Raw genomic sequence first — 15,682 nt, forward strand, 5'->3', positions numbered from 1 at the left:
CACTGAGCATATATGCTACCCCAGCAGAACAGCGGGGGAAGTCGTCTCTAAACTTCCAAATTTGAGGGCACTCTCATAGGCTTTATTAGAGAAAGTGCAAAATTTCCGGAGGGGTTTTGATTCTGCCTTGATGGCTCACTGAGTTGTTCCTAAAATTAGAAAGGCTGTCAAAATGTATCAGGTGAACATGCACTGTAAACTATTAGTAAATATAATCGTCATATAAATGTTGGACTTTCCCTTTTTTGAAAAGGGGAAATGGAAAATGGACATGGAAAAGAAAGAGTGGAAATTAATGTCTAAAACATAATTACTGGGGTAAAGAACCTTGCACTTCATAATTTTTCCACTATACGCCCCCCCTCCCCATTTATTCCAGATTCATATATATTTCTACTGGCTAGAGACAAATGCACAAATAATCTACTTGTTTTACCACCAGGAGGGCTATATTATGTCTTTCACTATCCAGCTTTCCCCACAATGGATTCACCCTCAACGCTCACATCTCCAACTATTGTGTTTGTTTCTGTTCATTCACAGTTACTATCAGCTATCCCAGTCCTCATAATGTATTACACTACGAGCTCCCAATATACATTTGCATCACTCTTGGATATTATATGTTTATCATTTGCACATTGTTTTGTGACATTTTGAGACATCTTCATGCATTCTTATTACTACACTGCACTGGCCCTAGCAGCCATTAAGAAAAACCTTAGGAACAAAGGAGGCAACTCCTTATCCAGGAGGATTTGCCTTCTCTCTTCTTTACCCCACACCTGAAGCTGCTGAGTTCATTGAAAAATGTCAATGGCATGCCATACAACAGTATATTGTAGTCCCCCAAATATCTCTCCAGAGTTTTGGGAAAGTACTTCACGCACATGTTCTGTTAGGCTTATATAAGGTCAGGCTTATTTCTTGTCCATTAATACTAATTGAGAAGAGAAGAAGAAACTGAATTATTATATAATAATCCTCTTACAGGAAAGCAAATTACCTCTGTAAATATAAATCTACTCTTTGATTGTACAAAATAATACATGTTTGAATCATTTCAGCTTTATTCTCTGTAAATAATTAGTGTTTCAGGACTGTGACCATTTCTTTCCAAATTGATGGATTAATATTTGTAATGCAATTTAGGTTTTAATACAGTATTATGTTCAGTGACTAAACAGTATAAGGTTGAAGCCAGGGATGAGTAATATAATCAAGGACTCCAGGGAGTTAAGTTTATTTAAAGGATACAGCTAGTAAATTCCATATTATTCAACCAAATGAAAGGTTGGAGCTAAAAACACTAAATACTTTTGGTTTTATTTTAGGATTATCGTGTGAACATCTTTCTCCGTCAGAACTGGAATGACCCCCGTCTTGCTTATAGTGAATATCCAGATGACTCTCTAGATTTGGACCCATCCATGTTGGACTCTATCTGGAAACCTGACTTGTTCTTTGCCAATGAAAAAGGCGCCAATTTTCATGAAGTAACAACAGACAACAAATTGCTACGGATTTTTAAAAATGGAAATGTTCTCTATTCCATCAGGTAAATTGCAAATAAAAGGCTCTGATGTGATATGGAAGCAATGAGGTTATGATTTAGTTTGGATGCGGTACACTTTCCCTTAATGAAAACAGTCGCTGCATTCCCTTGTTGTGGATTGTTCACATACATAGATACAAGGACATAGGCTGATTTCTCTAAGTCATCCATATGTAATTCAATTGGTGAAATAACTGGAGGCTGTTTAAAATGCCATGGTTCCATGTAGAGGCCATTTCTTTCAATTGAACACAGAGGTCTCACTGCTGAATTTTCTTCTGAAAGGAAAAAAAACCCACAACCCATTATTTTTAGTTTTATTTACTGGTTCTAGCCTTCTATTAACAAACTAAAGCTTAGATGTGGGAGAAAAGTGTTGTGCTAATAAGAGTTGTGTCTCTTTTTTAGGGGCGAGTCTTTTCTCTGGTAAAGTAGTACTGTGAATGGATGTCTTAAATAAATGTCTACTCTGAATTCCTTAATTCATTTCAGTAACAGTTCAGTGATTATTCACTTCTAGATGTCTAGAATATATATTTCTCATATATTGTTGACCACAATAGATCAGCAGTTACCAAAATAAGAACAAAAAACATGATGTAAGAAAAGCCCTGCAGGATCAGGCCAAATCTTAAACAGTCCAGCATCCAGCTTCAGCTGTGACCAACCAGATACCTATAGGAAGGCTGCAGGCAGGACATGAGGGCAATATTTTCTCCTACTGTTGCCTGGTATTGGTGACTGATACTCATAGGCATGTTGCCTCTGATCCAGGAGGTAGCATGTTACTAGTAGCTGTTTAAAGCTTTGTCTTCATGAAGTTGTATAATCTTTTAAAACCATCTAAGCTGGTGGCTATCTAGTGTTAGTGAAGTCCATAGTGTAAGTATGCAATGTGTGTTAAAAAGAAGAAGTCTTTCCCACCATTTGGGGTGTGTTGATGATTCAGTTAAGCATATGTGGCAGATAATAGTAGTTTTAAGAGAACTATGAAAACATTTAAAGTGAAGTCAAATAAATAAGAGCTGTGCAGAATTGCCTTTTCCCCCTCCATGGCCACAATCATGTAGCAGCAGCATAAAATCTATTAAACAGATAAAGGTATTGGAACTGAAGTAACTATCAAACCTGGGTTTGAAATCTCTGCTACATGTTTCTCAGGTTCTTGGTTCAAGACCTGACTTGGACCCAAGTTCTGACCATGATCCAGAAAGTTAACCACCCAGTAATAGCTGCCCCTTGGTCAGGTCTCAGACACAAAGTGACTTTTCCCTGCTGCCTTTATGAAATGGGAGACACACACAGAGCCAGTTCTGGCACTATTCTTTTCAGATTGAGAAATCTATGTGTAGATCATTGTACAACGTTGTGCAAAGTGTAACATTGTTTAGATTTCACCCCTTCTTAGATGGTTCCTCCCCCGGGGGGGGGGGGGGACCAAAAACAACTCTGTGAATGTTGTTTTCCAAAGGTCCTTCATTTTCACTCTTGTTAGGGGATTCTTCCATTAACTCATTCTACCTTTCTGGCACCTGTAGACAGAGGATATCAGTGCAACACTTTCACTGAAATCATAAAGGATCATCTTTCCTTGTAGGAAACAGAAGGTTTCCTCCAGCAGGCTCAGAGGGCTTTTATTTGAAAGACTTAAATTGCTGTTGGTTGTAATATCACAAACAACTAATATGGACTTGCAGGATTAGGGTCTAGGCTACAATACAATTCCATCAGGGCAGGAATTGTATTTAGAAAATGCTGTCGTGAAAAACTTGCTTACTCAGGGGGTAAGCTCCATTTATTTTCATGGCGTTTACTTCCAAGTAAGGTAGAATTGAAAACCTTATTTTTTCTCCACGAATTAAGCATATTGACTTCATATTATTTCCCAAATGCCTAAATGGTTTGTACACCTGCCTGCTTTCCAAGACTCTTGTTCTTTATTGAATAATGGATGTGTGTGTAGTAATTTTGAATATGTGACAATGTGTGTTGGCCAACATTCGCTTTATAATAGTTCTTCTGTATTCTTTCAGATTGACTTTAATACTCTCCTGCCCAATGGACCTCAAAAATTTCCCAATGGATGTCCAAACATGTATCATGCAGCTGGAAAGCTGTAAGTGTGAACATAGTATTCTCATGTTCATAACACATAGTCCTGTGGCACCTTGAAAGCAACTTAAGTATTGCAGCATAAGCTTTCATAGGCAAAAGCTGCCTTCTTCAAATGCATCATGTTTCATGTTGATGTTATATGGATCAAATATTATAGGCAGTAATGGGTGATATCCAATGGTATCCATGCAGAAGTGGAATGGACTTCCCTCTGCACAATCAGACCTCCGCCTTCCTCTCCTTCTGCTTTTAGGACCCTCCAAAGCTAATTTGGAGAGCATGAGAGGTTCTGAGGGGGAAGAAAGAAAAGGGAAGTCTGGTTGAATGAGCAGTAGTCTAGTGGCCAAAGTATGTGAATTATGCCAAAAATCAATCCTAAATAATTATAATGATCCCCTTGTTTCGTTTCTGCATGAAGAAAATACTCATCTCCCCAACCTCTTTGAATGAGACCCCAAATTTTGGAGAATGGAAACACAGTCACTGATGCCTTCTCTTTCATATTTTCTATGTTATAGCCAAACTGCCCCGCTACTGGTAGTTGTAATGGTCCTGATATGGGACAGCAGAAAATGACAAGTATTGGGTGATATATATTGTATGTATGTGAGATTTATATTAATAGTAGTGATCGTCCACCAGTCAGACTAGAATAAGCGGGCTGGAATGTTAAACCATAGTATCCACTTGTTTTTCTCAGTGGAACCTGGGTCACACTGAAAAGCATTTTTGATATATCTAGCTCCTAGAATTCTACTCTTCAAGTAGAGCCTTGTGCATTTGGGCCTGCTAAAGGCATGTCATTGGGTTGCTTTGCCGAAAAGTAGTAAAATCACTGCAGTCAACATTTTGATATTTTTGAACCACAGCGGGATTCCTAGAGATCCGCTCAGATTCAGTCAGCAAAGCAAAGCTGCTCTGGAACATGTGCCCTAAATAGTAATTTGTAAAAAAATAATGAGAACAGAACTCAAATAAGTCACTTCGGCTCAGAGAACTATAAGGCAAAATGTCTAAACCAATCGAGCTCTTTGTGAACAAAAGCTTCCTATACAAAAACACTATGGAGCCTTCCATTGTGCTGAGGGCACTTTTGTGTATATGATAAAACTAAGAGAGGGGGGTGGCATCCAGCAATAAATACTGGTCATTCTGCAGAATGGAAAAGTAACATTGAAAAATAAAATTAAAGATTTCTTCCAGTTTTCCTTTTTTCTATTTTAAGGCCACAGAGTCCACCACTTGTATTAGTTATCAACATGTAGACCAGACTAGGCTTTGTGGGACACATATAGGTCACCAATTTCCCTAGTAAAGCCCCTCGCCATAGTTTAAGGCATTTTCCTTTAAGGCATGATCATCATAATAAATAAATGATACATTTTTATTTATACCCCGCCCTTCCTGGTTCAGAAAACCAGGCTCAGGGCAGCTAAGAACAAATTTAAAACACTTAATTGTAAAAGCAGTATAAAATACAGTATAAAAACATGAATAACAATAAAATTCAAAGTTCAGAAATCAATTTGGAGGAAATCTATCTAATAAGCATTAGTCACCAGGGCTAGCTGGCTGAATTAGTCCTACTTGGGCCAGTGAGGAGGCCAGGGGAGAATTAGCTGTGGGGTCTTGGAGCGGGTAATGTTCATAAAAGGGGAGGGGGAGGGAAGAGAAGGAAAATAAAAGATCAGGCTGAATCCAAATTAAAGGCCAGGCAGAATAGCTCTGTCTTACAGGCCCAGCGGAAGGAGGTTAAATCCTGAAGGGCCCTAGTCTCATGGGACAGAGCATTCCCCAGGTCGGAGCCATCACTGAAAAGGCCCTGGCCCTGGTGGAGGATAGTCTGACTTCCTTAGGGCCCGGGACCTCTAAACCATGGTTATTCATGGACCATAATCACATGGAGGAAGAGAATGGAGCTGTGTCTCCTGCCCCACTATCTCCTTAGCGTTTCCACAGATCCCATACCCCTGGTGGCTACATGTTGCCGAGTAGGATATCTGAAGAAAGAGCCTGCTTGCCTCCCTGTGCTTTAGAACCTCTGGCACATATAGAATAGGTGCCACTCTTCAGACACTACCCCAACATGTGGGCAATGGAGGGGCAGGCCACAAGGATGTGATGATGGCAGCAGGAAAAGTGGATGTGTCTCCACTGCCTTCCTCCACAGGAATTGGATTGTGTGGAGACAATGCCTGAAGAGGACTTGTTTCTTATCCAGGATGACTGGGCTGCAGGTGGCACATAGTCAAAGTTTAGAGATAAGTAGGGTTACTATGTGCCTCTTTTTCCAGGACACTTCTTTTTCAGGGGTTAAATTTCTTCTGAGTGGATTTTTCAAATTTGCCAAAATGTCTCTGTCTATACTTTTTCGATGAGATCTAGACATAACTGGTGGTTGAAAACTTGCTTTCCTCTTCTCTTCTCCTACCCACCCCCTCAGCAAGATATCACAACATCTATAGGCTAAATATAGTAGGGGTATTTAAAATCAGAGTAGTCAGAGTGCCCTCTTTTTTTCCTCTTCAAAATATGGCAGTCCTAGAAGGTAGGCTGCAGAAATAAGACTTTGATGCCCATGGGTAATATTTTTGCTATGTAGGCATCATGCTACAAGCTTATTATCCAAGTCTATCCTATCATACTGACTGTTAATCATATCCCTATTGGTTCTACCCTGTATCAAGCATGTAGAATTACAAAAATGTAGCTTCCTTGGCGGTTTCTGAAAGGCTGTTTGAACACACCATGGTCTGCTTGTCTGCTCCCATCTCTTCACAATCCCACTCTTCCCCACTGAGGCAAGCGCAGTGACTTTCTGCCCTCTGGTGCACAAAGTGTATTTGATAATGATGTCATTTCTGGTGCAGTAACACAGAGTTCTCCTAATATATTTATATGTCTTGGGTCAGCTCATGATTGCAATGAAATGAAATAAGTTTGACACGGTTATCAACAAAGCAGTCTAAAGTGCTAATCTTACTGAATTGGGAAAGAACAGGGGACTGCCAACTGCTCACAGGATCAGTCCAAAGTCTCACTCTGTTTTGGCAGGCTGTTCCAATATTTTCTAAACTATAGCCAAGTGTCCATGAAGATCACTTATAAATTTTGATATTATAAACTAAAATGAACTAAATAACCATGTAAAAAGATACATAGCTTTCTCATTGCCAATGTCATGTATGGGACAATGTTAGTCTATTATAGCAAAAGCAGAAAATAGTCATGTGGCACTTTAAAATGCAATCCCATTGACCTGAATGGGATCTTCATGGAATGTGCTATAATATATTTATTGCATACTTAATGCATGAAGTGTTAGTCTGATCCCACATAACATGTCTATCCTCTTTGGTAATTTCTGTACCATTGTTCAAAGGGAAGTGTCCAGGGAAAGTGGAGGAGGAAACTGTGGTGGAATTCCTTTCACCAATCCTAACTTCCCATTGTTGCAAAATGTAAATGGGGTGCACGTAAAGATTGCATTGCATTATGTCTACCATCTGACCCAGCCAGACATGCAGAACCTAGTGCAACTAGAAATTGGTTCTGGCAAAATTCTTGTACCGTAGCCCTGGAAAACAATATAACTGTTAGCACATTGGGGCAAAATAGGGAACTGTTGCCTGGGTAATGTGTACAAACATATTCATTCTCCCTGCCCAATTCAGAGAGAGAACAGTGGAAAAGTTTTGTCTACCTTTTGTGACACCACCATGAATTTGATCAGCTATGTGATGCAAGGACACCATGTTCTCCTTGAGATTCCTGATTGTTTGGGATCACACATTGGCGAAGAAAGACACCCTAAAAATAGTGCTGATGCCACCACTCCTTATTCTTTGATAGACAAGAAGTGTGTAAAATCTCAGACTTATATAGTGTTAGGTCACATCTTTAAAAACAACACATACTTTTGTATAATAGGTATATGGAGGAGACACAAAGCAGGTCTTCTTGGTGGGTAATGTACACATTAAGATTAAAGGCTTCCATCCTTAGATAAGTTCACACAAGAACCCTCACAGGCACATGATTGTCCTCAAAGCCTCTCTGAACAATTGAGGGGGCCTCCTGAGCCATGAGGGATGGAGCACGACCCCCTCAACTTTCCAAAGCTGCATTTTGAGGGGGAAAGGATGGAACAAGAACCTTTCTTCCTGTGAACATCCATAAGACCATGGGGTAGAAGAAAAGGAGACTGAAGTTGTTTTCTCTGCCTTATCAAACACCCCCACTGAGCTCTATCCCAGTAGGATGAAAGCGAAGGTGGAGGCGTGTTTTGTGTACTTTTCCTGATTTTTCTGATGCTTCATTTACACCAGCTCCTGGGCTGGCATACATTCCCTTAAACCCTTCTTTCTCAACGTTGTGTCCTCAGATGTTGTTGGACTACAACTGCCATCATCCCTGACCACAGGTCTTGCTAGCTAGGGATGATGGGAACTTTAGTCCAACAACATCTGGGAACCCAAGGTTCCCTTAAGTGTCTCTTCCATGTGCCTATTATATATTGCTGAAATGGTTTACTTTTGATAATGGAACCCAAATACTAGATGTGTTTTGTTGGCATATCTGCCTAGGGTGCTGTCTTGTTGCTCCCGTAATGCCAGATTTATTAAAATTGGCATGTCTGTTGTTACAGATTAGGTACACGCTGGTGCAATGCAAGTTTTGGCACAGGCTATATAGTGTGTATATATGAAAAGCACAAATTCAACCCAGCTACAACCCTGTAGAATAATTTATACTATCTCAACCTTCACTAGTCTGATATCTTTTTCTTAGTGATTTTAAAACATAGCAGTGAAAAAGTGAATTCCAGGTTGCCTCATGTCTTCAAAAGGACAAAAGGTAGAAAGAAAATATTGTATCAGCAATTGCCTATGCATTTTTCATAGTTAAATGAATTGTAACATAGAACGAGTTAGTGACCATGGCAGATAATTATAATTAAAATACATATTAAATGAATGAATCTCATTTCTGAAAATCCATTTTGACATAGCAGTTGTTCCTTGTCAGTTCAATGAGTTGCACTCATGAGATTTTACTCCTGGCTAGAATCTGCATGCTTCAAATGATAATTTGTTTTACACACAGCTGGTTTTCATCTGAATGTATACAAGGTGTGATAAAATATATGCATCTGTGGTTCTCTCTCTGTAAGCTTCTTCTATGGATTTGTAATAGGGTAATATTGCATGATATTGTTCATTGAGAAACACAGCAGTAAGGTTATATGCATGATAACACCATTTTAGAGCTAAGGTTGCTTTCTAGATAGTTATTAAAAACTTCAAACGCAAAAGAACACAGGAATCCAAACTAAAACAGGAAACATTTACACTATACCTTTTTGCATTGTTGTCATCACTGCCCAGCTAAGCATCAAAGGAAAACCTCATGGAAGACAAACAAATAGATGGAATATTTCAGAACATCTGGTCAATTTTGATGAAATTAATAAGGACTGATTTCATAGATCAGCACATTTAATGGGGATACTCTGAGCTTAATTTGAGCCAGGATGTCAGAAACTTTTCTTCCTACACTTTACACTGATGATGGTGATGATGGTGATAATAATAATATTAATAAGAAGAATGATAAAGAAGAAAATGTCTTTTCTTCATTTAGGAAAATCTCAGGCAAAATTTGAAAATTTCACTTCATAATGGAATCTTGAGATTAAGCAAATTTTATGTTATGACAGCATCTTCTGTGTGCTTTGTTTTTAATTCCTAGTTGGATACACGATGAACGATCTCATCTTTGAGTGGCAAGAAAAGGGGGCTGTCCAGGTGGCCGATGGACTCACTTTGCCACAGTTTCTCTTGAAAGAAGATAAAGATTTATGTTACTGCACCAAGCATTACAACACAGGTAGAAGAATCACGTAGTTTGTTGACAACTGAAAGTCCTGTTGTTTCTCTTTCCTGTTAGTCATTAGGAGTATTCAGCAATGTACTCAAAACAAGTGATGACAAAGCAGCACAAATGGCTTGTGGAAAGCGATGGGATGTTGTCTGCTGAACATTATGGCTACCACCACCAAGTGGCAACCAAGGGGATCATAATCTCATAGGAAAAACAGCGACAGACTTTTGAAGTAGGAAAAAAAGAATCCAAAGTGTAGTTTTATGAGCCCATTTTACTTATAGGAGCTTAAGAAAGGCAAGAGGGAAGCAGGGAAAGACACAAGGGAGCAGACGTACATGGAGGTTTGGTTTTGGGTGAAAGCCAAAGAAGCTGGGGAAGAGGCATGCAATGAAACACAAATGAAATCAGGGAGATTGTTGGAGTCTTCCATTTTTCCTGTCAGAGCTCTTTTTAGACTCAGTGAATCGAAGCCAATAAATTCATGTCTGAACAGAGATTTGAACCTAAATCTCACACATTCTGGAACATACTATTTTTAAAAAATTGTTGTAACCTTGAAACCTTAGGGTGAAGGGTGGGTAATTAATAATAATAATAATAATAATAATAATAATAATACCACATCTTTTCACCTGGGTCCTAAGTCTCAATACCCATTATCCATGGACTCTGAAAGAAAAGCATAACAGGGAAGGAATTTGGCAATATCCAGGGGAGAAAGAAAGTCATGTGAGGGGTTGGAGAGTACAATAGCTTACAATACTAAGCTTACAATACTAAGAGATGGTCTGAGGACTTTACATCCATTAAAAAAGAAAAAAAAACTTTGTTAAAAGTAAGAGCTAGGGCATGTAGCTACAAAGCCATGTGCTTTCAAACCAGCCCTGGAATATCCCTGGAAATTGTGCTACCTGATAATGTAGCATTATTTCTAGAATAAAAAAAAGATGGTCCCTCTTTGAACCCACCAAAAGTTCAGCAAGGTGGAATGTTCAGAATAACCCTAGCCTATATTTTAGCTTCTGGACAGAAATATAGTAGAGCTGGGTAGATAGCAAAACAGAAGTTTAATCACCTTTGTGTCAGCTGGCAGAGCTATGCCTCTGCCTCTGTTGATCAACCTGTGGAACAAACCATATGCCAATCCCTGTAATAAGAGTTCCTTGATTAAATAACATGATCAGAGGGGAAAATGGAGAATTATTAACAATGATTTAAGTAAGCAGTTTCCCAAGTTTCTCTCTCTCTCTCTCTTTCTTTCTCTCTCTGTCTTTCTCTCTCTCTCTTGCATTTATCATGAATTTAATTTTTGCTCTTTATACTCCCTGTCTTCCCAAATTAATGTTCCAGTTTTCATCAGGCCTTGTACAAAGCTCAAACTGGATTCCTTAATGCAGAAGCAGGTTATGATGAAGACATTTGTAATATTGTGGGTTAACCTATTTGCACAAGAAGCACTCCGATTGACTTAGGTCATAGCCTCACCACACAATTAAAGTACTCTTACATCACTTTAACAGTCATGGCTTCCCTCAAAGACCATTGGGAACTGTAGTTTGTTAATGGTACTGGGAACTGTAGCACTGTGGGTTGTCTCCTAACAACTCTCAGCACTGTTAACAAGCTACAGTTCTCAGGATTCTTTCGGGGGAAGCCATGGCTGTTAAGGTGGCTTTCAAAGTTGTGTAGTGACTGTGCAGTGTTATTATGAAAAGTCAGAGTAATGTTACAAATGATTGAATAACCCAAAGCCTGTGTTCTCCAGTACTCTTAAGAAACTCCTTGCTTGATTGGATGAAAAGTCTACCTAGTCCAGCATTCTCTTCGTAACTGTTCTCTCTAGAACAGTATCACCTGTTCTAGAAGTTCACAATCATGACCTGAAAGGCTACCCACTGTTTGTCTCTGGCATGTAACATGATTTAAGTATATTGCGAATCATATGAATGTATTTTTTTCCCTAAATAGAAATGGAAAAGAGTAAGAAAAACCTGAAAAAAATTATAGATTAGTCCAGGGGTCGGCAAAGTTTTTGTGGCTTGGGCCAGTTCCTGGTCCTGCAGACGTTGCGGTGGGCTGGAGTGCGCACGGATGCACGCATGCTCAAACGCTATTTCTGGCACTCCTTCTGGCGCGGAGGCGCATGGGCCTTAGGTTGCCAACCCCTGGATTAGTCACTTTCATCAACTGTTATAAACAGAAAGCTATTTTTTAAAATTGCTGTATCGTTGCTTTTCTTACCACTGATAAAAAACCCCGCAGCTAATTCCGCTAACAATTTGTCTCTGTTGTAACTAGGCAAGTTTACATGCATTGAAGTTCGATTCCACCTTGAAAGGCAGATGGGCTATTATCTCATTCAGATGTACATACCCAGCCTCCTAATTGTCATACTTTCCTGGGTGTCCTTTTGGATCAATATGGATGCGGCACCAGCAAGAGTGGCTTTAGGAATAACAACAGTTCTCACCATGACAACACAGAGTTCAGGGTCACGGGCTTCCCTGCCAAAGGTATGCAAGCTCTTGGACTTTATATATTTCTCTGTGTGTGTTTTGCTCCTCCTTGAACATGGGGCTATTTCCCCCCCATATATTGTGTGTTAGCCCTCCTAGTCTTAAAACATGTGCGCTAGCAAGATATGTACAGTATAGCACAGTTTATGGAAGAACTGCAGTAGCAAAGGACATTTTCACCTTGTAAATTAACCTTAAATTGCTTTAATCATTTTCAACCATGTCAAATTCTCTGCTGGTGGTGGAAATGTAGATTCTCATTGGAGATTTTCCTTACTGTGCAGTAAGGCATTTGTTTTATATTGCTCTACTCCCTTTTGTGCCACATTCCCTCAGAACCTCTTAGGATCAGTCAATAGTGCTTTCTTGTGACAACTACTTTTGGAAGCAAAAGTACTTAAGACAGGCAGTTATATTAGACCCGCACATGTGGAACTGTCCAGAGATTTGCTGAGATCCAAGCTGAGGGCTAGAGCTGAAGCTGTAGTTGCCATGATGCTGCTACCAAGAATAGCTTCCCTGAGGCAAACAATACCCGTTCCTGGTCATAATCTTTGTAAATGCTCATTGTTGTCTTAGCCCATCATCTTGTAAGTTTTGGGCTTTCTCCAGATACCACCAAGAATCCAGTGAGGGTGGATTCACAAATCATGGGGTATCTCATGCTATTGATACTTGCAAACATTATAATTGAAGAGAAAGTGTGTTTTCAGCAGAATCTGGATGGGGGGTGGCTAGTGTACCTTCATAAACCTTGAAAGATCTTTTCAGTGGGGCAAGTTTTGGGGATTAAAGCTAAACCATTTGTGTAGTGCACTTCAGCCTTTATTTCAATTATATGTGTAAATCTCTATATAGCTGCACTTGAACGACTAAGCTAGGTATGATAATAAATCTATGATTACAAAACCTGCTGTTCAGAAGTAGTATTGCAACTCTCTTGTGCAATAGCCACTTGATACCCATTGCCATAAAATAGTGAATATAGTTGTAAGTAGTAGCTTTATTTATTTTTCTCCTGAACACATTTTTGGCAGTTACAACACCCTGATTTGTACATACAGGTCTTACAATTCCCTGTAGCTCACAGGGTGATGGCAGACATAAAGCATCACTAGTGTGAGATCTCTGTTATTTGATTTACTGTTTCAAGGTCAAATTCCGTTTCCTTTCACTTTGAAGAAACCCTGATGCTGACTTCAACAGAACAGTACATCAATATAACTGAAACTAAAAAGTGTTCTGAAGTGTTGTACTGTTTGAAACTTTTACTACTAGATGTTCAGTTCTGAGAAAGAATTGGCCAGTGTCTCTGAAGAAAAGAAATAGTCCACTTGGCTGTATAGCTTAATTTCTTTTGTCATAATGGATGTGGTGAGGAACTGGGCTAAAATACTGTGTTCAGCACCTAAAAGTGGAATATTTGCTGCTTCTTTAAATAGCTCCAAATGCTTCTACATATGTACTACATCCCAGCTATTCATAAGAGAAAAGTTAAAATATTTCTTTCTAACTCCAAAGCTTTTTTGATGCATAGCTAAAGTTATGACTGTTTTGAATAGCTGGGATGCACTATTTTGTAGTTAAAGGATACTGTTGGAAGGGAGAGCAATGACAACCTCTCGGTTTATGGCCAATGCCTCCCCTCAAGACCCCTTTAACGGGGAAACCTGGTATCACCGCCGCAAGGGGGGCACGGGTCACTGCTTCACACACACACACCCATGTAGGAAGATAGACTAAAGGATTCCGCCCAAGGCCTGAAACCACCAAAGTTGTGACATTTTGCTACGGGAAAGGCAAAACCTGCCAATTCAGGAAAATTCCTTTCCGGCCCTTCAACAGCGACCCTGACATTTAGCTTTTTAAAGTTGTTTTCCTGAATAGGAAAGTGAACATTTCCTATTTAGGCAAACAACTTTAAACAGCTAAATGCCTGATGTGAGCTCATCTCCTCTTGATTTTAGTATGTGTCAGTGGATGCAACAGGACTCTCCTCTTGTCCTTCCTGCAACCCTGCCCCCCAATCTTCCACAGTGGGTTCCCGAACCCCACAATGTAGATTTCAGGGATAGGTGGGTGCAGCGGAAAGAGAAGGGCAAGTGCTGTTACATGAACAGAAGTCCATTCCAAAAGCAGCTGGCATCATTGGATCTTACCACCAGCTTAAATCCTAAAATAAGTTAATTTGTGGAACTCTACCCATCTAAGCTGGGAATGGGAACCATATGATGATGTGGGGACATGTGGAGCTCAAAGACATAGCCATATCTAGAATAATAATACATTTTTGTTAGATTCAAAAATATTCAGTGGGTGAGATTGTGAGCATTTGGGCTGAGGTTTTGTTCCTTCCATACCAACAATTGGGAAACACTGGCCTGCGAGCGCTCCAATTGGAAAACAGCCTTTACCAAAGGTGTCATGGGCTTTGAAGACACTCGAACTCAGGACGCTAGGGAGAAATGTGCTAAGAGAAAGGCACGCTTGGCAAATCCACACCGTGTTCAACTCCCGCCTGGAAACACAGTGTCCCCACTGTGGAAGGACGTGTAGCTCCAGAATTGTCCTCCATAGTCACTTACAGACTCACTGTTAAAACTGTATTTATGGAAGACAATCTTACTCAGCTACGAATTATTGCCAAAGAAGAAAGAAGAATGATTTGCAATGCTGTGTTAGCACAATAGCTGGTAGGTTTCACCCTATATATTTATATGTAATGGCACAGGAAATCTTAGGATAGTGCTTTTAGTGTGAAGTGTTCAGGAAATGTTACTTTTATGGGAAATATAGATTTGGCCTTTGCCCTTTCCCCCCGTAAAACTAGCTTTCTCTCTGGGCTTGGGGAAACACATTTCTCTTTCTTTGACATTAGGAGACACTGCACTTCCCATCTGTGTTTCTAATACCAGCAGTCTTATACTCTGTGCTATCTATAGGTCTCGTACGTCAAGGCTATTGACATCTGGATGGCTGTATGCCTGCTTTTTGTATTCTCGGCACTTCTGGAATATGCAGCTGTAAACTTTGTGTCAAGGCAGCATAAAGAACTTTTGAGATTCCACCGAAAGAGGAAGAAGAACAAGGTAAATATGACAGCCATTGGTTAAAGAAATACAGGCAGCAGAAAGGGCTGTCTGCTTTGTAACAATGGTACAGTGTCTTGGAGTGGCTGTACAAGTAACATGTTAACACAGGATAACATTCTGTCTGCCTAAGGTCAGCACAAGGCCTGTGTAATTCACAAATCCCGCTGAAACCTTCAGAGAAAGGATTAAAAAGGGATTTAAGTGGGACAAGAGCCTCGTGGAAGCTTGCTGCACAGAGTTTAATTTCACCCTCTGAGAATAATAGCAGATTGCCCGTTCACGATGGAAACTGATGGTTTGAAATGTGTTAAAATAATTTGCTACTATGGTTCAATGGAAGACCTTGATAGATGTATTCACATTTGTTTAATCTACTTACTTATATAAGACTTGTTTTTGGTACTTTTGTATTGGGGAGTGGCAAGAGAGGGAATTAGACGTTGCATGTATTTAGCAGTTCGATTCCACACTTACAGAGTCAATATGGATTTATCTATTTATCATGACCTTTTTAAAAT

The 15,682-nt window shown here is 39.7% G+C and overlaps 1 protein-coding gene across 2 annotated transcripts in view; it reads left to right on the top strand.

Annotated features, from left to right (window-relative positions):
- GLRA3 (glycine receptor alpha 3) overlaps nt 1–15,682 on the top strand; it is a 70,038-nt gene that overhangs the window by 42,154 nt on the left and 12,202 nt on the right. For both annotated transcript variants that reach the window (XM_081022201.1, XM_081022200.1), the window contains exons 4-8: nt 1,335–1,558; nt 3,589–3,671; nt 9,422–9,559; nt 11,855–12,069; nt 15,015–15,161. In XM_081022201.1, the coding sequence (XP_080878327.1) occupies nt 1,335–1,558; nt 3,589–3,671; nt 9,422–9,559; nt 11,855–12,069; nt 15,015–15,161 (807 nt within the window). The remainder of the gene's footprint in view (nt 1–1,334; nt 1,559–3,588; nt 3,672–9,421; nt 9,560–11,854; nt 12,070–15,014; nt 15,162–15,682) is intronic.

Source organism: Podarcis pityusensis (assembly GCF_964106645.2).
Source record: "Podarcis pityusensis genome assembly, chromosome: 9".
Lineage (NCBI taxonomy): Eukaryota > Metazoa > Chordata > Lepidosauria > Squamata > Lacertidae > Podarcis > Podarcis pityusensis.